A 21,049-nucleotide genomic window follows, 5' to 3' on the forward strand; every position below is an offset into this window, starting at 1 on the left:
ATGGGTGCTTCCCCGGGCTGACGTTTGACTGAGGATGTCCCAGCTCCGTGGGGGGGTGTTTATTGGTAGCATTTGTAAGAGCACTGATGCTTGATTTAAATCTTTTAACTTATTTAAAAAAACCGTGGGGGAGAGGAGCAGCGGTGTGAGGAGCCCGGAGACGCGGGGCAGGTGAGGAGGAGCGGTGCTGCGTCCTGCGACGGCAGGTGCCTGATGCTCCGTGCCCTTGTTCCCCAGTGTGTCCCTGGAAAGCTCTGCTGCCGAGACCCATGACGCCATGCTGCAGGCCCTTAAAGACAAGATGAGGCTTGAAGGGCAGCTGGAGGCGCTGTCTGCAGAGGCCAGTCAGGTAATGGGCGCGCGCGGGCGGGCGAGTGTGCTGCGGCTTTGAAGGGTGTGCGGCGCCTGCTGGTCGGGTGCGGTTGTGCACCTGTCTCGGAGTGGAGCCCGGGCTTCTGTGTCCTCTCCCTTGGCTCCCCGAGCCTCAGGAAGAAGTGCGCTCGTTTCCCGTCTGACTGCGCGCCTCAGTCTTCCCCGTATCCCTGTCCTGGCTCTGCTGATAGATACCTAACCGTCCTTTTGGTGGATTTCACTTCCCTGGCATGGTAAAATTGTTGTCTCTGTCCCTTTAATTCTTTTTGCTGTGGCTTTTGCTTTTCCTGATGTGAATTTTGCTGTATCTGTTTATTTCCATCCCTTAATTTTCAGTTTTCCTGTTGACAGTCAGGGTAAATCTGTTCAGTGGAAGCCAGCTCTGGGTTTGGTGTGGAGAGCAGGGACGCACACGGGTACAGAGGTGGTGTCGAGGCTGCGCAGGTGTTCGAGTACCGGGCACAGGGGTGCGGCTCTGCCAGACGTGCCCCTCGTGCCTGATGTGGTTTTTTGCATGACGTGGTTCTGGGACACAGACCGACCCTCTGTGTACATAGACCTGTGTTGACTGAGGAGGTGGTTGCTGGGAATGAAGGTGAATTTTGGTGGCACATGACTTTCGCTGTCTGTCCCTCGTCCAATGCATTTTTGCTTCATCTGCACATTCAACCCCATGAATGATGTCGGAACCTTTGTTTGCTTTTATTTTACTGTACCTTCTTTTCCTCCTGGGATACTGACTGGCTCTTGAGTTGTGTGAATTGTGACGGATGTGATCCTTTCTGGCTTTGCTGTAAAAATCCAAGTTCTACTTACTGCAAAATCTCATTGCATTTGCTCAGTTAACTCGATTTTTTTGGGTATTTGTTCTTCTGTTTGTTGAATTTGATGTTTGTCTTCCTGATGTTGGTTTTCTTCTCGTGTGTTGATGTGCATTTGTCTGCCCGTCTTTGCACTTTGGAATTCCTGTCCACACCCCCGATAGACTCATTTTTGGGTAGGCGGGAGATGCTGATGGCAGATGGAGCCTGTGCCCTTCCCCTGTCGTCTCTTGGATGTTCTCTGCTGCCCTGGGGCCTAGGGCTTGTCAAGGCCCCACCTTCCCTCTCACCTCCTGTATTATCCTACAGATAGCGTCCCTGTGGTGCCTTGTGTGCGCTGTGCCCCATGGCCCTGACCAGAGCCCCTCAGGGCCCTTCTTGTGTAGTAGGAGGCGGTCTCTCCCTGCGGGCATGTTCCCGGATCTGAGTCTGACGGCGCTTGGTGTTGTGGGGTTCCCTCGGCACTCCTGGTAGTCTGTGTGTGTACGCGTGCACCCTGGTGCACTTGTTTCTTGAACAAATGTGTTTTCCGACATCCTTGTGGGTGAGCAGGTGCTTGCACAGCTCGGGTATTACTGTGCAGAGAGTAAGCAGACTCCGTGGTCACCCCTCTTGCCCCTTTGGCCTGTTTGGAGAACCTGCCTTCTTTTGGGAGAGCCATCCTGTTAGAAGAGCTGGAAGCTTGGGAAACATGGTGCTTTCCCCTCTGTGTCTCACTCGTTCATTTTGGTGGCCCTCGTAATGCACAGGGTGGAAGTGGCTCATTTTCTGACAGTTTCTGATGGGGGGTCTTCCCAGGCACTTAAAGAGAAGGCAGAGCTGCAGGCGCAGCTCGCCGCTCTGAGCACAAGGCTGCAGGCACAGGTGGACCAGAGCCACAGCAGCCAGCAGAAGCAGGACTCCCTCAGTTCGGAGGTGGACACCCTGAAGCAGTCTTGCTGGGACCTGGAGCGAGCGATGACTGACCTGCAGAGCATGCTGGAAGCCAAGAATGCCAGCCTGGCGTCATCCAACAGTGACCTGCAGGTGGCAGAGGAGCAGTACCAAAGACTCGTGGCCAAAGTGGAAGAGATGCAGAGAAACATCCTCAGTAAGGACAACACAGGTGAGCGCTCCCCAGCCAGGGGGCGGTTTATCTCGTCTGCTCTGGGGATTGACCTGTTACATTAATATGCTGGGAGGCGTTGTATTCCCTGCTAATTTATGTACATGCTGTCCACTTCTCTAAAGTAAGTATTGTTTTTGGTTGAGTGCATGGAATTCTGTACATTTTTGCACATGCAGCAAAGGGGAGTGGCTTAGGTCTTAGAAATGGACTTTGGACCCTTGGTAGTTGGTGGTAATGTTTCCACTTATTCTGCCTTCAAAGCCTGCTTATTCCTCAGAATTGCAGGATCTATTTTAAAATATTTATTATTTGGGTGCCTGGGTGGCTCAGTCGGTTGAGAGGCTGCCTTCGGCTCAGGTCATGGTCCCAGGGTTCTGGGATTGAGCCCCACATCTGCTTCTCCCTCTGCCTCTGCCTCTGCCTCTGCCTCTGCCTGTCTCTCATGAATGGATGAATAAAAAATTAAAAAATATATTATTTATTTATTTTTTAAAGATTTATTTATTTATTTGAGAGAGAGAGAGCACTAGCAGGAGGAGAAGCAGACTCCCCACTGAGCAGGGAGCCCGATGTGGGGCCGATCCCAAGGACCCTGAGATCATGACTTGAGCCAAAGGCAGACGCTTAATCGACTGAGCCACCCAGGCGCCCTCTATTTAAAATATTTAAAAGTAACACTGCTGTTGTGGATTAGTAAACCTTTATTTTTCCTGCCTTAAGTTCAGTTTTTGCTGTAGCTGGATCCCTGGGGGCATCACCTATGGAATGAGAGTCCAATGGAATAGTGGTTTCAGGGGAACTTGGTGGCAGGCTGTGCACAGAGAGCCCCTTGTAGCCCTTCCCTCACACTGTCTTCTCTTCCTGGGGCATATACTGCACACCCCACCAGGCGCCCAGACGACTGCCTGCCTGCTCACGACAACTGCGTGCTGGCTGACAGAAGGAGGACAGGCAGGGGTGGGGCTGGGAGATTGAAGGTAGGCCCAGGTCTTAGATCTTCTAGTGCAGTCTGGGTAGATGAGGTTCCTTTTGCAGACCAGTGGGGGCGGTGTAGGGGCCGCTCTGCAGGACCGTGTAAGGCCGTGAGACCAGGTTTCAGATGTGATGACATAAAAGAAAACGTGACAAAGTTCTGTCACAGAGACTTATCCTGGTACTAGAAAGAAAAAAGTGCTAGCTGAGAAACACAACTGTGTACTGTTTTCAGTCTTTGAACATTTCGTGGTACCCCGTCCCTTTAGAAAAGTATAAAATCCAAGAAGTTCTGAGCACCAAAATAATTTTTTAAGTCTGCCTTGCAAGGCCTGTTGGGCAGCAGAGCTGACCGGCACTCACATGGTGTGAATGCCCGCACGTGGAGCTGAGGGCATGTCGGCCGTGGTCTGGACTGGGGTTGCCTTTCTAAAACGCCACCGCTCTGATCTCTGAAACACATCTGGCCCCAAGAATTTCCGATAAGGGATCGTGGATCCTCTTAAATTGTCATTTTTGTTCATTTTTTAAGTTTTGGAAATGGTCTTTAGAATGGTAAGTGTTTCCCTAAATGTTGGGTATAATTTTAATTTTAGAGTGTTTGACCAGTTCTGTTTGTAGTGTGCTTTGGGTTGTTGTGACTTGCCGTCCTCTCCTTGCCTCCCCGCTGCCCCATCAGTGTTAAGAGTTGACCGTATCGGCACACCAGTGGGTTTCAGTGGAGTTTTCAGCACAGTCCCGTTCTGTTTATTGACATTTGAGGACCAGAGCCACAGCACCCACAGTGGCTTTGTGGGCCCACAGTTGACCCTCAGTATCTGTGGATCCCTAATTGTGAATTCCCCAGCTCACTCAAATTTGTCTGTGACCCCAAAGCAGTACTACGCTTGGTCACTTGCGGGCAGGCGCACTGTATGCAGGATGGGCGTTGCCCAGCACGCTCACTCCCAGCTGAGCCGGTGCCTTCTTACGGTTTAGCATCACCTCCTTTGCATCTTTATGCTCTTTAGGGTGGTTTTACTATTTAAAATGAACTCCAAACACTGTCGTGTGTTCTTAGTGCAAGAACTCTGTGGTGTGTTTTACGGAGAAAAGAGCGTGTGTTAGGTGAGCTTTGTTTAGCCATGAGTTATGGTGCTGTTGGCTGTGAGTTCAGTGTTGATGAATCAACAATATAGATTAAATAAGGTGCCGTTACCCATAAGCGCTCACGAAACAAGGTTGTGTATTGACCAGTTGACCCCTTTTTCTCCCCCGGGAGCCATGGTTCAGCACCCTCGATTGCAGTGTGAATGAGAGTCAGCTGTATTTCTCAGTCTCTGCTGAGAGCCTGGCTCTGCTTGGCATGTCCCTGCAGAGCTGCAGGCTCTCCTGTGTGCAGCAGGTGGTCTGAGCTCTGCTTGCTTGCTTTCAGTGCATGACTTGAGACAACAGATGACGGCCCTGCAGAACCAGCTCCAGCAGGTGCAACTGGAACGAGCAACTCTGAGCAGCAAGTTGAAGGCGTCCCAGGCCGAGATCTCATCTCTGCAGCATGTCCGGCAGTGGTACCAGCAGCAGCTCGCCCTGGCCCAGGAGGCCCGGGTCAGACTGCAGGGCGAGATGGCCCATATCCAGGTATGGCCCCTGATGTATCTCGTGTGGAACAGTTGCCTTTTTCCTAAATTAATTTTTTTAAGATTATTTATTTATTTGACAGAGAGGATAGGTAGGCAGAGCAGCGGGCAGAGGGAGAGGGGGAAGCAGGCTTCCCAAGCTGAGCAGGGAGCCTGATGCGGGGCTGGATCCCAGGACCCTGGGACTATGACCTGAGCTGAAGGCAGATGCTTAACTGACTGAGCCACCCAGGCGCCCCAAAAAGTCTTTCTGTTTTTAGATTTTATGGATACAGTTTTGAAAATATGTTGCCCATTCATCTGGCCCACACCCCATCCTGCAGAGCAGGCACTGGCCACGACCTCTGACACCAGGAGTCTTTCAGCTTCTGCTTGCACATTTTTTTTTTTTAATATTTTATTTATTTATTTGACAGAGAGAGCAGCGAGAGAGGGAACACAAGCAGGGGGAGCGGGAGAGGGAGAAGCAGGCTTCCTGCCGAGCAGGGAGCCCGATGCGGGGCTCAATCCCAGGACCCTGGGATCATGACCTGAGCCGAAGGCAGACGCTTAACCACTGAGCCACCCAGGCGCCCCTGCTTGCACATTTTTAATTCTAAAATCCCCTCCCTGGAACTCCTGTGCCCAGAGCTGTGACAAGTCCCTCCGGGGGGATGCCTACCATTGTTTGAATCCAGCTCTCAACCCCATGTCTGCCTGGGTCTCAGGACTCTCGCCCCAGCTCCTGTGCCCTGGTCGCTGCCCTCCTGGGTCGTTTCTGACATGCGCGGAACACAGCATATGTCACCTTCCTGGTTGGAGCTTCGCTTTGCTCCAGCTGCTTGGGCACCAGGTCTTTCCTGCATGAACACTCTTGTTTCTCTCCATTTTATTGGGGGTGCAGGCATGTCCACCTCTGATTCTGCACGAGGAGTGGGGGAGCATGTGACCGTCCAGGCCCACGGAGTAACACTGGGCCCTGCGTTTTTCCTCGAGGCCTCCCCCTCTGGGCCTGTCATGCTCCAGAGGCGCTCGGGATGGTAGGCAAGTGGCTGAAATGCACTTTGCTCCACATCTTGGTGCTTTGGACTAATTAGATCGCGAGGATGCCGAATGGTGCCTCGGTCAGCCTCTCTCTTTGAATTCAGCTATAGGTTTTATTCTCTCTCTCTTTCTTTTTTCCTTTGGCCAGATTTCATGCGCAAGTGCAGACTGGCCTATCTGCCAGAGATAAAATATTACAGATTAATTAAAACTTTATTTCTTAAGTAGAAGATGTAAAATACTAACTCCACCAAATGCTTTTTTAAAAAGATAAACCTAAAGTCTACAAATACATGAAATAGAAATATTCTTAAATTTGTGTTACATATGTTTTAAGCCAAAGAACCCTACGGGTAAGCATTTATTCTATTTACAACATACTTGGAAATCACTGTAGAAGTTAATGCAAGCTTGAAGCTACAGTGCATTTATATGAGGCATAAAATATTTAAAGAAGCTACATTTATGTGTCTTCACATAGACAGAAGTGGAGGGAGGGCCCTGGGCAGTGGAGTCTGGGAGCCATAACTGCTTTTCTCAGATACCTCCGGAGCCCAGGGTCAGCATTCCTGATTCGGGTGGTGAAGACATTTCCTCCCTCTTTCCCTGGTGACATAGAATGTTGCCAGGCACATTTAAGAGGCAGGACAGAGCAGGGTGATCGTTTTTCTTTCATTGCCTTAGAACACAATCCCAGCAAATGGTGCCTCCTCCTGCCCTGGGTAGCTTCCATTTAGACCCAAAATTCACAACTTCTGGTCACATCTGGCATCTCAGAAGTCAAGAAGTGTTCAAATTAGATCTGGAAGTACTGTGTGGGAAGTTCCAGTCCCAGACCCGTGTGCCTTCAGGCTTCTCTTTCCTGAGCCCCCTCTTGAGGCTGGCTGTGCTGGGCACCTTCTGTGTGAGAGACGGTGGGTCAGAGGAGGCCTGACTGTCTGATGGCCGGGGGTCTGACCCCGGGCTGTATTGCTTCCTGGACATGGCCAAGGTCAGCCTGGCAAGTATCTCAAGACAGGCACTGGGAGGGCAGGGCATGACATGTGTCTGGTCATAGTTGGTCAGGTCATTTTTGGGGCAGATCCCAGTCCCTGCTGTCCCTGCAGCCAGATGAGGCCCCTCATCTTTGGGCTCACACATATACCTTCCCTGGGAACTTTTGTGTAGGTCTTGCTACAAAGTGCATAGCCTCAGGGGGATTGACCACTGACATCTGGGCTGCCAGCCTGCCCCTCTTAGGCACAAGCAACCCAGATGGCCCAGGTGGCAGGAGGGTGGGCAGTGAGCCCTGTGTGGTGGGGCCCTGGGGAGCAGCTTTCCCTGGGGGCCATCGCTGGGTAGGGACCCTCACCGTCATGGCCTCAGGGATAGGCCAGTCTGCACTTGGCGTGAAATCTGGCCATTTTCTACCTTGTGGAATTTCTCTCTGAAGGTTGGACAGATGACCCAGGCAGGCCTCCTGGAGCACCTGAAACTTGAGAACGTGTCCCTGTCCCACCAGCTGACGGAAACCCAGCACAGATCCATTAAGGAGAAGGAACGCATTGCTGTCCAGCTCCAGGGCATTGAGGTGAAGGCTGTGCCGTCCCAGGACCACGGCTGTTGGTGTTTGTCTGGGGTTGGGGCTTTGTTTTGTCACTGGTCAAGGTTAAAGTTTACAAACACATGTACATAAACATTAACTATATATATATGTACATATATTCAAGTGTCTTTAAAATAATCTTTTGGACAAGTGGCAGTGATTTAAGGTTGGGGATTCCGACCCTGACATTCACCAGAAGCTCATGTTTCTCTGATCTGAGCTGCTGGTGCCAACTTGTCTTCCATGATGCACGTGGGCCCTGCGCTCGGCCGGTGGTGGGCAGGTGCCCGCATAGCAGGTGGGAGAGGCAGTCAGCATGTTGGATCTCTAAAAGCCTTACAGTAACAAGCATTTTCTTGTCTCTGAGCTCTCAGCTTGTGTCCTGTTTAACCCCCGGCAACTAACCACACGCCCGAGTTAGGACAGGACCAGGGCCTCTGCAGATTATTTCCAGGGTGGTGGGGTGCAGTAGCTTTGACCAGGTCTCCTTAGCTGGGAGACCCTGTATGATTTCTTACCCTCTCTGAGCCTTGTTCCCTTGTTTTATAAAATGAGGATGATAATACGTACTCAACAGATAGGCTTGTCGGGAACTGAAAAGGAACAGTGCACAACATGTGGGCAGCGTGTGGTCTGAGTTGTGTGCCGAGGATGTGGAAAGTTGGCGTTCTGGGACTTTGGCTGTTCCCCTGTCTCCCGCTTCTCTGCACCCCTGTGTCCTCACGGGTGATGAGGGTGACGGAAGAGCATCATGGCACGGCAGACATCTGTTTCAGGGGCTCAGCACCAAAGAACTGAAAAAACTTTAAGTTATAAACTAATGTTTTTCCCTGAGAAACATACCTAGTTATTGGATTTTATCTACATACTCACACCATAAAGAAAATGTGGTATTTGTCTCCCAGCCCTGCTCTGGTTTCCCATCCCCAACGCAAGGACACACTGCAACCTGTCCTCGCGTTAGAGGCAGCCGGGGAGGGGTCGCTCATCACTTTATCCCATTTCTTAAAGCGGGTTGTCTGCTTGCTTCTTCCCTCGGCCAGGCCCAAGGGCCAGCAGAGAGAACCGTGGGCAGAGGAATAGGTGGGGTGACCTGTCTTTTGGGCAGCAGGAGATCACCAGCCTTGGGCCCCTGTGGCCCTTGGCTCCTCTGTGTGCGGGTCGAGGACAGGACAGTGATGTGGATGAGGTTTTCCCACTCAGACTGCTGTGGTCTTCAGGTTTATCCTGCTTTTTAAAAAACACCATTTTCTGTCCTTAGGCCGACATGTTGGACCAGGAAGCTGCCTTTGTGCAGATTCAAGAGGCAAAGACAATGGTGGAGGAGGACCTGCAGCGGAGGCTGGAGGAGTTTGAAGATGAGAAGGAGCAGCTGCAGAAGATGGCGGCCTCGGCTGCATCCCTGGAACAGCAGTTGGAGCAGGCAAGCACCCCCGTGGCCTCGTGTGGCTGCCCTGGTGCCACACACGGCCGTCCTCGCCTGGCTGGCCTCACTGCGCATCTGTGCTGCGGTGTCTGTTGAATTCATTACGGTGTCACATCCACAGTCCAGCTGTGGTTGCAGACCTGGCCGGGTGTTGACCTCTGCTGGTATTCTTCCACACCAGAACTTTCCATGCGGAACGCTGACCCCAAAGCGTCTGTCCAGGTGATCTAAGCCCTGAGCGCACACTCTTAGAGCAGGGCAGTCACAGTGAATCAAGCTCCTGTTTTCCAGGTGAATCTGACTTTGCAACAGCGAGACCAGCAGCTTGCGGTGTTACAGCAGGAGCACCTCGACCTGCTGAGGCAGCTCACCTCAACACAGGAGACATTGCAGGCCCGGGAGCAGTCCCTCGGCGACCTGCAGATGCGCTACGACGAGCTGCATGCCAGGCTGGAGGAGCTGCAGGGGGAGGCCGCCTCCAGGGACGACACCATCCACTTCCTGCAGAATGAGAAGATTGTCTTGGAGGTGGCTCTGCAGGCGGCCAGGAGCGGCAGGGAGGAGCTGGACAGAGGAGCCAAGCGCTTGGAAGAGGGCACCGAGGAGACATCACAGGTTTTAGAGCAGTTGAGGCAAGAGTTAGCCGTGAAGTCCAGCCAGGTAATGCACTTCGCTGCCATTCTGTGATGAGTGGAAACCACACGTGTAAGGCCCGGTGCTGGCTGTTGGCTCCTGTTTGAGCACCTTGTTTTTTTTTTTTTAAGATTTTATTTATTTATTTGAGACAGAGAGAATGAGAGAGACAGAGAGCACACGAGACGGGGGAGGATCAGAGGGAGAAGCAGGCTCCCCGCCGAGCAGGGAGCCCGATGCGGGACTCGATCCCGGGACTCCAGGATCATGACCTGAGCCGAAGGCAGTCGCTCAACCAACTGAGCCACCCAGGCGCCCTGAGCACCTTGTTTTGTAAACGTGCAAGACCACTTCTAGGGCAGGGCCCAGGGCTCGGAAGGTGGGGGTGGGGGGTGGACGGGCACCCACACCAGCAAGCTGTGTGCCTCCTGGTAGCTGCTGGGTGTGTAGATGCTGAGGGCTGGGAAACCGAGTCATGTTTGGTGCGTTGAAAGTAATCTCCCAGGGAGCACCTGGGTGGCTCAGTCAGTTAAGTGTCTGACTCTTGACTTTGGCTTGAGTCATGATCTCAGGGTCATGGGATTGAGCCTCACATCGAGCTCCACACTTACTGTGGAGTCTGCTTGTCTCTCTCCCTCTGCTTGTCCCCCCCCCCACTCCACCCCTGCTCAAGTGCACGTGCACTCTCTCTCTCTCGCTCTTTCTCAAGTAAATAAATAAATAAATCTTTGAAAGAAAGAAAGAAATCCACCAAGAAGCTCCAGTTTCTGTCCACAGATGATGTGGAGCTCAGATGTGGGGAAAGTTGTGTGGAACTTTTGGTTTTTCCCTGGTGCATGCCCATAGTGGGGCTTGTGTACACGTGGCAGGACGGTCGTGTGTCCATGGGTGAGGGCGGGAGACACGGGAGGGTCCAGGTGTGTATGGACATGAGCAGCACGGTACTCTTGGGAGCTGTTATGCCAACAGCGTGATGTGACCTGACGTAGGCAAACGTTAACAAACAGGACGAGGAAGGTGCAGGGTGTGCAGGCAGTGGAGTTCGCCCTCCCTGAGCATCAAGGACAAGGAAATCGGTGGCAGGTTTCCTTCTGGGAAGTAAAGTACAGGGGGCCTGTGTTTCCTCTGCAAACACTGCCGTGGGCCCAGTTGCTTCTCAGACAGGACACGAAAGCAAGTCGAGAAGCAGAGGGTGCATAGTTTAGGGGGATTGCGGGGACCTTCTGGACAAGGCTGAATTTGGTCTTACTGTTCGCTCAGTAAGACGGATGCCAGCTGACGCCTGAGAAATGCAGACGTGGGGTCTGGGGCGCTCTGTCACACTGGAGTCTTGCCTGTGCTGTTGTGAGGTCTCTGGAGGTTACAGTGTGGACTGAGACGATGATCCTACAAACGGAGGGAGGCGGGAATGGGGGCTGGCCTCCCTGTCTCCCTGGGAGCAGAGCGGCCTCAGTGAGGTCTGTGCGCGCGTGTCCTTTGTAGGTGGAGCACCTACAGCAAGAGGCCGCCACCCTGAAAAAGCAGACACAGAAAATAAAGGAGCAGTTTCTTCAACAAAAGGTAAAAATGTGTTGTTGGTTTTCTTTATATGCAGCAAGTGTGTGAAAAAAATCACGTGTGGTTTAATCATTTCTCTAGAACAAAAGTGGTCAAGGGGAAAGCAACGTTTAGACCCCCTCACTTGTTTTGTTTTGTCTTTTTTTAAAGGCACCGATCCTTAGCTGTGCTCTCACTCCTCCTATTTTAAGGTCTCAAGTCAGGATGCAATTTCAGAATAGGGTTGGCATCTGTGATGCAATCTTGGCCTTTTGTCACGTCAGAGAGCGCATGCCGGGCTATGACACAGACTGACTTCTGCTAACATGTCTTTGAAAAATTAGACCCTGATCTAGTGTTGAAGTAAGTCCTGGCTCACGCAAAGGGTGGGGGCTCACATTTTATGTGAGTGAAGCCGGTGTTGGCTGTTGGAATGAATGCGAAGTGTTGCTAGCACCAGGGTTTTGAGAAAGGCCGACCCAAGGGAGAGCTAGAAGTGGTTCTGGATTTTGTTGCTGGGACGCAAGCCGGGGGAGGACCCAGCAGAAGCCTGGCAGCGCGGCTGAGGGGAGAGCACTCGCCAGGTGACATCTGTGTGCGGCACCCAGACGTGTTCAGGTGTGTAAGGTGATGCTGGGCCTCCGTGGATGGTGTCCTGGAGTTGGTGGAATATGTTATTTGTAGTCTAAAACACGTTCTGCCGCGGATTGGTGGTGAGCATTTTTGTTGAAGGAGACCGCACCTCGTGCTGGCTGCAGCCTCTGTCTTGTTGGGCAGGTGATGGTGGAGGCCTACCGGCGGGACGCCACCTCCAAGGACCAGCTCATTGGTGAGCTGAAGGCCACGAAGAAGAGGCTTGACTCAGAGCTGAAGGAGTTGAGGCAAGAGTTAATTAAACTTCAAGGGGAGAAAAAGTCTGTGGAGGTAGAACACGTGCGCTTGCAGAAGGAAGTGTCCCATGTCCATCAGCAGATGGCCGACCTCGAAGGGCATCTCCAGTCGGTGCAGAGGGAGCGCAACAAGATGGAGACGCACTTGCAGGTCTGGGATGCACTTGACTTTGAGGTTCTGCCAAACATGCCCAGGGGTTTCTTGTGCAGGGTGGAGGGCAGGACAGCCTGGAACAAGTCCGTCCCGGAAGGACGGGCAGACGGACAGGTTCCCCCCTGGAGGCAGCACGGGGCTGGAGGCCGTCAGCGTTCATAGTTCACCCCAGCGGGTGCTGGGAGGGGCCTAGGGGGCTCTGGGAGGGGTGGTCCCTCGGGGACTGTGGACAGAGCCACAACCCAAGGCTGACCTGGGCGTTCCCTCCAGCACTCTGGACCGCTCTCAAGTGATCGCCTATAAAAGAGCAAACCTCTGTCAGGGTCCTCTCCAGAGCCCTTGTCCTTGAGGGTGACCCTGAACCGGCACCGTTGAGCCACGGGGAGCCTGGTCCTGAGAAGCAGGCCGCAGAGGGAGGACTTTGCTTTCCTCACTTTGTCTTCTCTTCCCTTCTTCTGAAGTCTTTGCAGTTTGATAAAGAGCAGATGGTAGCTCTTACAGAGGCCAACGAGGTGCTCAAGAAGCAAATTGAGGAACTACAGCAAGAAGCCACCAAGTAAGTGGACCCGAGGCGTGTGCAGGCAGAAGGGGTGAGCGCGGGCGGCCTTGAGCTCTGTGGGGGACACGCAGCAGCCAAGGGCCAGGGGACTCTGAACACACTGTCAGTTGAGCCCTTGCTAAGGAGAGGGGACACAGGATGTACTTCTAGGCAGCCAGGGAAGTCAGATTCCAAAGTTACGGCTGGAGAGGGGGTCCCGGCATGGTTTGGTGGCTGCCTGTGGTTAATAGGCACTCCCCCTGTGAGCGTGCTCCATGCCAGGTGAGTGTGGCAGCGCCTGCCCCTCCCAGTTCCCCCAGCAGGGCTGACTGCGTGTGTATCCTTCTTGCTGTGTGTATGCACGGCAGGTAGCCTTTTGGGGCCTTTAAGCCCCATGGCATGTCTTGTGTCCTGCGTTCCTTTACTTTCGTCAGCTGGAGATTACTTGTGAGCTGCGTTTTTGAGATTATTATTGCTATTCAAGAAGAGCACTGGAAGCGTTTGGAAGGACAGCAGTATTCTCTGATTTTCACGAGATCATTTAAGCGGCTCTGAGAGGGGAGCAGGGCAGAAGTAGGTGCAGTGCTGGGCTCTGTGAGAGCAGCCGACACCAACACCACGTGCTGGATCTGGGCGGAGCGGCAGTTAGCCGGCGTGGGGCTGGGGGTGGGCAAGGACGAGCCTTTCCTTGGTGTTAGTGCCAGGACATCTTGTTGGAAGTGAGTTCAGACTCCTCTGTCCTGCCTGCCACACCCTAGGGCCATCACAGAGCAGAAGCAGAGGATGAAGCGGCTGGGCTCAGACCTCAGCAGCGCTCAGAAGGAGATGAAGACCAAGCACAAGGCCTATGAGAATGCGGTGGGCATCCTCAGCCGCCGCCTGCAGGAGGCCCTTGCAGCCAAGGAGTCGGCAGACGCAGAGCTGAGCCAGCTGAGAGCCCAGGTGGCCGGCGGTAGCCGTGACCTCCCTCTGCACGTGGGTAACCCCCCGTCTGCTCTCGGCCAGGCTGCCAGTGGTGCAGACTCAGTACTGGGGACTCGATGTGTTACAAACGTTCGAGAGACTGGAGACCCGGGGCAGAACTAGCGCGTAGGCAGCCTTTCTGTGAAGTATTGTGTGCTAGCAACGTGACCAGGGGCTTGAACACTGCACAGACGTTCTCTCGATTCACCCCTGCTCGCCTGCGCACCGTCGCCTCCTCCCTCAGCCTCCCTGCCCACTCCTGTCCTTCTCCACACCCCCTCCGTGTCTGGGGAGGGATTTCCTGAGTGCCCGTGTGGGAGGCTCGGGGAAGTATTTGGAAAGTCCAGGAAAGCTTTTTGGAGGAAAGAGTCTTTGAAGTGGTCTTGAATAACAGGAGGTGTTGGAGTCCGGGGGGCACATCTCAGCAGGGGAGTGCTGTGCATCTCGAGGGCACGGTGGGCCCCTGGGGGGGTGGGCTGGCGTGAGATGGAGGGCTGACTGGTGGCTCGGGCAGCGTGAGACCTCACTCTTCTATGGTGGGACACTGACGGGCGGTGGCTGAGCACAGCCGAGGCCAGGCGAGGCTGTGTCGGGGAGACCACGTGGGCTCTCCTGCCGTAGCTGAGATGGCCGGGCCATGTGAAGGCTGCAGAGCGGCCAGTGGGACAGGCCACTGATGGCTTGTGGTCACTCAGGAGGGGAAGCTGTGAGCCGGCGGGGCAGGCCGGGGCCAGCGGAGGGAGCAGCACCCAGTGTCCAGCTTGAGGGTGGCTGCAGCGGGCTCTGCTGACAGGAATCAATCGGGGGAGGCAGTCGGTGTGGGCCAGAGTGGGCCGGGAGTGGCTGTAAATACTCAGACTCGAAGGAAGAGGGACCCTGCATGTGGTGAGGGGCATGGGCTCTGCTCTTCCTGCTGTTACATCATGAGGCAGAAGCCTTTTGCTCTGCATTATTTTTTAGGTTAAATGGGCGGATGTCCTCCTGGAGGAGGATGGAGGATGGGCCCTGGGCTTGCAGGGTGTTTTTATTCGTGTGATGAAGGCTGCCAGAGCCCCCCGAGTGTCCCCGAGTCCTTGGTGCCCCAACCCTGCCGTCTTTGGCCAACATCAAGTTTTACCCAACTGCATTAATTTGCTTTTTGTTTATTCCTACCCAACATTTCATTTGTGTTTAGCAGTTGTGTTTCTTACTAAATGAAGTTTGTCTTGATCTTCTCTCCATGTAAGAATTTATTAGTGGGAAGCCATCATGGCACGTTTTCTTACCAAATTAGGTAAACTTAATACTTCTTTTACCTAATTACTTTATAAAATGGGGGGGGGATTTTATTAAGTTGCAATTTCCCTTCAACCTAGAAATATTTCTCTGCTTCTTTTTTGATTCTTTGGCTTCTCCGGTGTCAGGGATCGAATGTAAATGCCCCCGGGAGCCTGTTACCCCCCCCCTGCCCCCGCCCCACCAGCACTGCAGCCTCAGAGCCAGAGTCCTGGTTTGGTCTGTGCTTCACCACTTGTAAAATGGGGCCTTCGGCAGGCTACTCACCTTCTTGATCCTCAGTAAAGTGAGGCCAAAATGGAGTAAACAGTAGAACCTCCTTGGTCAGAATGGCTCCGTGAAGAAACGCACACGAAGTGATCAGAGTAGTGGCTGCACCACCCAGCAAGCATGAGCGTGAGCACACACGTGGGGTGTTAGTTCTACCGCGCCTGGTACAGCTTGCTTGCCACAGATAGTAATTCATCGTTCTTAGTTGTGAGCCAGAGTTTTTCTGTATTTTCAAAGCATTTAACTCGGGGGAGGGAAGTACGGTAGGACCGCAGCGCCTGTCGAGCATGGTCAGCAAGCTCATGCGGTGGGTGCAATGCAGCCCTGCAGGGAGGGAGGTGAGTGCCTGTCACATGCCGTATTGAAACCCATGACCAAATCCGCCTTCCCGTCCTGGCTGTTAGGAGAGAATCCAGGCTCTGGAGGCAGAACTGCAGGCTGTTGGCCACAGCAAGACGATGCTGGAGAAGGAGCTCCAGGAGATTATCACACTGACCAGCCAGGAGCTGGAGGAGTACCGGGAGAAGGTGCTGGAGCTGGAGGACGAGGTAGGCCGAGCTTCGTCCTCACACAGCGGGACGAGCCTCACTGCCCCCGTGCAGCTCAGGGGCAGAGAGAAGGGCTCCTGGAGAGGCAGAACTTGGCCTGTAGCTCAGCCTGCACTGTGCTTCTATGCGCCGTCTGACCACTTGTCTGGGTCCCTCTCACCGCCCCCCCCCCTTATTGAGGCTCCCCACACGCTCTCTTGAGCACCCCTCTGGTGTGGTGGTTGTCAGAGTGTTAGGATTAAGATGTCCCCAGTAAGAACACTCTGGTTGCAAATAATGAGAAAACCTGTTCTTTAAAATAACTTCACGTAACTCTCGGGCCCAGAGAGGCTGTGGCTTCAGATGATGCTACGCGTGGCAGTTGGTGATGTCACCAAGGGCTCTCCACGGGGACCCAGGCTCCCCAGGAGAAAGCCGGGGGGCTGGGAGCTGGGGTGTGCTGCATCTGCTGCAGTCCTGGGGTGGTCTGTTGGAGCTTCTTGGTGCAGTTGTTCTATTTCCGGTGTGGGGGAGCTTAGCTCCATTAGCCAGAACAGGTAATTATGTAACTTCACAGTGGTTTTGATCTGTTTCAGCTTCAAGAATCTAGAGGCTTTAGGAGGAAGATAAAGCGCCTTGAGGAGTTGAATAAAAAGTTGGCCCTTGAGTTAGAGCATGAGCGAGGGAAGCTTACAGGCCTGGGGCAGTCCAACGCAGCTCTGCGGGAACACAACAGCATCTTAGAAACAGCTTTGGCCAAGAGGGAGGCAGACCTGGTTCAGCTGAACCTCCAGGTACTCAGACCCTTTGCCGGAGGCAGGGGACTCGCTTCGGGATAGGTGGCTCTCGGTCTGGCGCATGTCGCCTCACGCAGCAGTCCCAGCCGCCCGCAAGCAGAGTGCTGCCCCGTCACAGAGACTCAGAACAGGGAGGATCTGGTGACATATGAAGCCCACCTTGCAGCTCTGTGGGGTGGGGCAGAGCTGGGAGCTCCTAATGCTCCCCCTTACCGAGGTGTGGAGGCACTGTGCCCCGCCCATTAGCTTCCTGGTGGGTAGGGGACTCCCTGCTCAAGCTGGTCCCACTGTTCATAAGAGGCTCTTCCCTGTGTGATGCAGAGCTGGGATTTGAACCTTGGTGGGGCTCTCTCTCCGGACCCTGTTCTGGGCTCCGGCTCTGCAGCCTCTCTGGGGCTTGGGGAGGAGGCCTGGCACTTCAGAGCCCTCTTCGAGGGGCAGTCAGCGGCCAAATCCAGCCCCCGTCTCAAATTATCCAGCTGTTAGAGAGCTTATAAACTTTTATTTGTCACTGGTTCCCACCCTTGCCATATCTGGTGGCCTCGTCCATCTGCGTTACCTGCCTCACCAGGGAAGTATTTGTGTTTCAAAGCCCCGATTACAGGTAGCCTTTGGGTGCTTGCTCTGTGCTTGAATACGGCCATATGACTTGACTGCCATCTCAGACTTCACGTTCTCCAGAGGTGGAATTCTCCCTCCTCCGCTACCTTGTGCGCCTGTCGGTAATGCATCGTGTTGTGTGCCACCATCCTGCCAGGTTCCCACGTGGCACTGGGGCCCCACAGGCCTTCGAAATCTGAGTGCCTCCTCACTCACTGCTCCGGTGATGTGCTATAGGTCCAGGCAGTCTTGCAGCGGAAAGAGGAGGAGGACCGCCAGACGAAGCAGCTCGTCCACGCCTTACAGGCTGCGCTGGAGCGAGAAAAGGCCACCGTGCACAGCCTCAAGGAACAGGTGTGTGACCAGCTTCCCACTGGCTCTAAACTGCAACTTCAGAGCCTGTCGGAAGGCAGTTTTTCTAAAAACTGAGTATGTGCACGCTTGACGCCTCACTTCCCTTCCAGGAATTTATTGTACAGATATCTTTGCTGATGTGTTCTGAGAACGATGTCATCACAGACTTGGTGACAGTGAGCAGCTGGAGGGGGCCCTGATGTCCATCCATAGGAGAGTGGACCTGGATTAACCCAGAGGCAGTCACATGGGCCTAAGATGCACGCACAGAGCCGTGTAGAGACGTATTTGCTGGAGAACAGTGTCGCACACGTAGTGTTGAGTTAAAAAAGCAAACTGCAGAACAATAGCTGACCCCATTAGTGCTAAAAGAGCAATGGAGAAAGAAGGCTGCATGCACTCTTTGCCGTTTCCTGCCTGGCTCCTTTCCATGCTCAGGTGTTCACCAGTGCATCAGGTCAGTCTTCCAGCAGAGAGGCCTGTCCCACTGCCCCTGTGAGCTGGAACAGACCTCAGCTCCTGTTTCCCACCATGGTGCCGTGTCTGTTACTCCTCATCAGAACATAAGCTTCATGGCTTGAGGGCCGTGACTCATTTACCCTCATGTCCCCAGTGCCTGGCACCGAAGAGATGTTCTGAATGTGTTTGCTGTGTGCAAGGGTGCATGTCACATCCTTTAAAAATGTTTCCGTGATGATATAACAGGTAGAAAGAAAGAAATTGTTCTTCATTTTTTTGGGTGAGACAGTAAAATATTCTTTTAAGATAGTACAGTTTTAAGATCTGTTAAGAACATATTACTATGGGGACACCTGGGTGGCTCAGTCGATTGAGCATCTGCCTTTGCCTCAGGTTCTGGGATCGAGTCCCATGTTGGGCTCTGTGCTCAGTGGGGAGCCTGCTTGGGATTCTCTCTCCCTCTGCCCCTCCCCCCCACATGCATGCATGCGCACTCTCTCTCAAAAGAAGAACTTGTCACCATGAACAGACCCCCGTTTGCCTTGTCTGGTTGGTTTTTATACCTTGCGTGGAGTTGAGCTGAGTCAACTACCCTCCCTACTTTTCTACCCCCCAATTCCTATCTTTTGCTCACTTACTAATTTTATTCTCCCTTTAATGAAGTTGAATTTTATTCTCCCTTTTATTCTCCCTTTATTCTCTAGTTAGCAGGACTGACAGAGCTAGACTCTGCTGATTGACACTTTCAGTTCCTTCATTCCCTGTCTGCTTGGAAAGGGATTTTTTTTTTCTTTTTTTTAAAGATTTTATTTATTTATTTGACGGAGAGAGAGCAGGAGAGAGGGAACACAAGCAGGGGAAGGGGGAGAGGGAGAAGCAGGCTTCCCGCTGAGCAGTGAGCCCGATGCGGGGCTCGATCCCAGGACCCTGGGATCATGACCTGAGCCGAAGGCAGACGCTTAACAACTGAGCCACCCAGGCGCCCAGGATATTTATTTTTTCTAAGTATGATATTAAACAGTACACAGAGATATAGTTAGAGCAATTTCATAGTGTAAGGAAATTTGTGAATAGAAGTGCTGGGGAAAATGATGGATATGTGACCTTGGCTTCTTTTTTTTTTTTTCTTTTTAAGGGCAGTAACTGTGAACTGTCCTCATTTATGTCTCTAAATGCATTTCATGAAATTATCTGGACTGTTTGAACAGTACATGCTAGTAGTAAAAAGTAAAAAAAAAAAAGTCGTAAAGATTGAAGTACAGATCATCTTGAATTTGTACCTGGTGATAAACCACTGTTAACATCTTCTGTTGGAGTTTTGTTTCCTTATTTATAAGAGTTTTTTCTATATTTGTCATATATTATAAATATTTTTATTAAACTTTTATTTTTTTTTAAGGATTGTATTTATTTATTTGACAGACGCAAGCAGGGGGAGCAGCAGGCAGAGGCAGAGGGAGAAGCAGACTCCTTGCCAAGTAGGGAGCCTGATGTGGGACTCGATCCCAGGACTCTGGGATCATGACCTGAGCTGAAGGCAGACGCTTAACTGACTGAGCCACCCAGGCGCCCTTTATTAAACTTGTAAAAAATGAAGTCCCTGCTTGTGCAGTTAGATAAGAAAACCGAGTTACTGGAAAGGAAACTGGAAGATTTTGTTATATTCTGAGAATTTGCTGGTCTCAGAAACCTTGAGAGAAATTATTGTTCATCATGAAAAGACTACTGTGTCATAAATGGATAGTAATCAGTAGCTTTACTGCAGTTACTTGGTGTGATGGAAGGATATGTTCCTCCCCAAAAACATAAACTAGGACTGGATTTAACAAGAAATAGACAGATATACTTGAGGAGGACAATCGAAACTATTTAGACCAAGGAAACCTTGCATGCATTTGTTCGTTCAGCAGATCCTGGCGGCCGGCTGTATGTCGCCTGCCTGCGCGCCAGGCATGTGTTAGGGCTTCAGTCCTTTGGGAGCTTAAGAAGCTTTGGAAGAAACAACTGCAGGAGCAGCTGGGACGCGGGTGGGGTTGGTGGTAGCTCTCTTCGCAGACATCACATCGGGCGTGTTCTGTGTGGTTTTTGCCTCTGTCCTTGGTGACGCGGGTTTTTGTTGTTGTAGGTCGCTGCCGCCAAGGCGGAAGCAGGACATAACCGCCGCCACTTCAAGGCTGCCACCTTGGAGCTGAGTGAGGTGAAGAAGGAACTGCAGGCCAAGGAGCAGCTGGTGCAGAAGCTGCAGGCTGAGGCCGAGGGTCTCCAGTGAGTGCCAGGCGGGCAGAGGGCTGGGTCAGTGCCACGGCCGGGGACGGACGGGCAGGAGCGCCACCACGTCTTCTGGTTAGGACCTTCAGCACGTTCAGGTCACCTGGGTTTTAGCAAATCTCTGAGCACTCTGGAGGCAAATCTAAGAAGGAGAATGTATCCGATCCCTGTCTTAGGAAGCCTGCAGCTCAACTCCGAAATTTCCGGCCTGACATGGCTGTCCCCACTCCACACCTGAGGGTCCTTCACCAGGAACAGAGAGCCCTGTGTGAGGGGCACATGTCCCGAGGGCTGTGCCCCACCACCGAGGTTCACTGCAGCCTCCAATTAGGGCAGCCTTGAGTTGAGCACATGTAGGGGTGCGTGTTGGGAGTTTTCTCCCATTGTAATCCATAAAATGGGCTAGCAAAATGTCCTTCCCGGGGCTTTTGTGAGGATTCGTCACGACAGAGCACTACAGAGCTCCTAGAACAGTCGCCGCCCAGAGTGAGCAGTGTGTGAGTTTCTGTCACCCCTGATGGATAATGTTCAACCGAGCACACTTTGTGGTAGGGTTAGGGTGCTGTGATTTCATGCTTCCTTGTTTTTATGCTAGGATTCAAGAGGGGAAACATTCCCAGGAAATAGCACAGTTCCAGGAGAAGCTGGAGGAGGCCCGGACCCAGCTCCAACTCCTGCAGAAGCAGCTAGACGAGCAGCTGAGCAAACAGCCTATAGGGAACCAAGAGGTGACCTGCCTGGGAGGCTTTGCATTTCCACTTAGCGGGACTGACAGAGCTAGACTCTGCTGATTGACACATCAGTTCCTTCATTCATTCCCTGTCTGCCTGGAAAGGGATATTTATTTTTTCTAAGTATGATA

The 21,049-nt window shown here is 52.7% G+C and overlaps 1 protein-coding gene across 12 annotated transcripts in view; it reads left to right on the forward strand.

Annotated features, from left to right (window-relative positions):
• The window catches only part of GOLGA3 (golgin A3), a 45,093-nt gene that overhangs the window by 17,405 nt on the left and 6,639 nt on the right, over positions 1-21,049 (forward strand). For 9 of the 12 annotated variants that reach the window (XM_064578122.1, XM_064578120.1, XM_064578124.1 and 6 more), the window contains 15 exons: positions 238-349; positions 1,992-2,298; positions 4,688-4,890; positions 7,345-7,482; positions 8,759-8,920; positions 9,215-9,583; positions 11,039-11,116; positions 11,870-12,133; positions 12,598-12,692; positions 13,433-13,649; positions 15,587-15,730; positions 16,306-16,503; positions 17,344-17,460; positions 20,045-20,184; positions 20,783-20,915. In XM_064578122.1, the coding sequence (XP_064434192.1) occupies positions 238-349; positions 1,992-2,298; positions 4,688-4,890; positions 7,345-7,482; positions 8,759-8,920; positions 9,215-9,583; positions 11,039-11,116; positions 11,870-12,133; positions 12,598-12,692; positions 13,433-13,649; positions 15,587-15,730; positions 16,306-16,503; positions 17,344-17,460; positions 20,045-20,184; positions 20,783-20,915 (2,677 nt within the window). Of the gene's footprint in view, positions 1-237; positions 350-1,991; positions 2,299-4,687; positions 4,891-7,344; positions 7,483-8,758; positions 8,921-9,214; positions 9,584-11,038; positions 11,117-11,869; positions 12,134-12,597; positions 12,693-13,432; positions 13,650-15,586; positions 15,731-16,305; positions 16,504-17,098; positions 17,229-17,263; positions 17,461-20,044; positions 20,185-20,782; positions 20,916-21,049 lie in introns of those variants that run through there. The other 3 variants (XR_010407371.1, XR_010407372.1, XM_064578125.1) reach the window with 3 other exon arrangements.

This window comes from Mirounga angustirostris, unplaced genomic scaffold (assembly GCF_029215605.1).
Source record: "Mirounga angustirostris isolate CCGP_5_RB_7025 unplaced genomic scaffold, mMirAng1.0.hap1 SCAF_14, whole genome shotgun sequence".
NCBI classification, from domain to species: Eukaryota; Metazoa; Chordata; class Mammalia; order Carnivora; family Phocidae; genus Mirounga; species Mirounga angustirostris.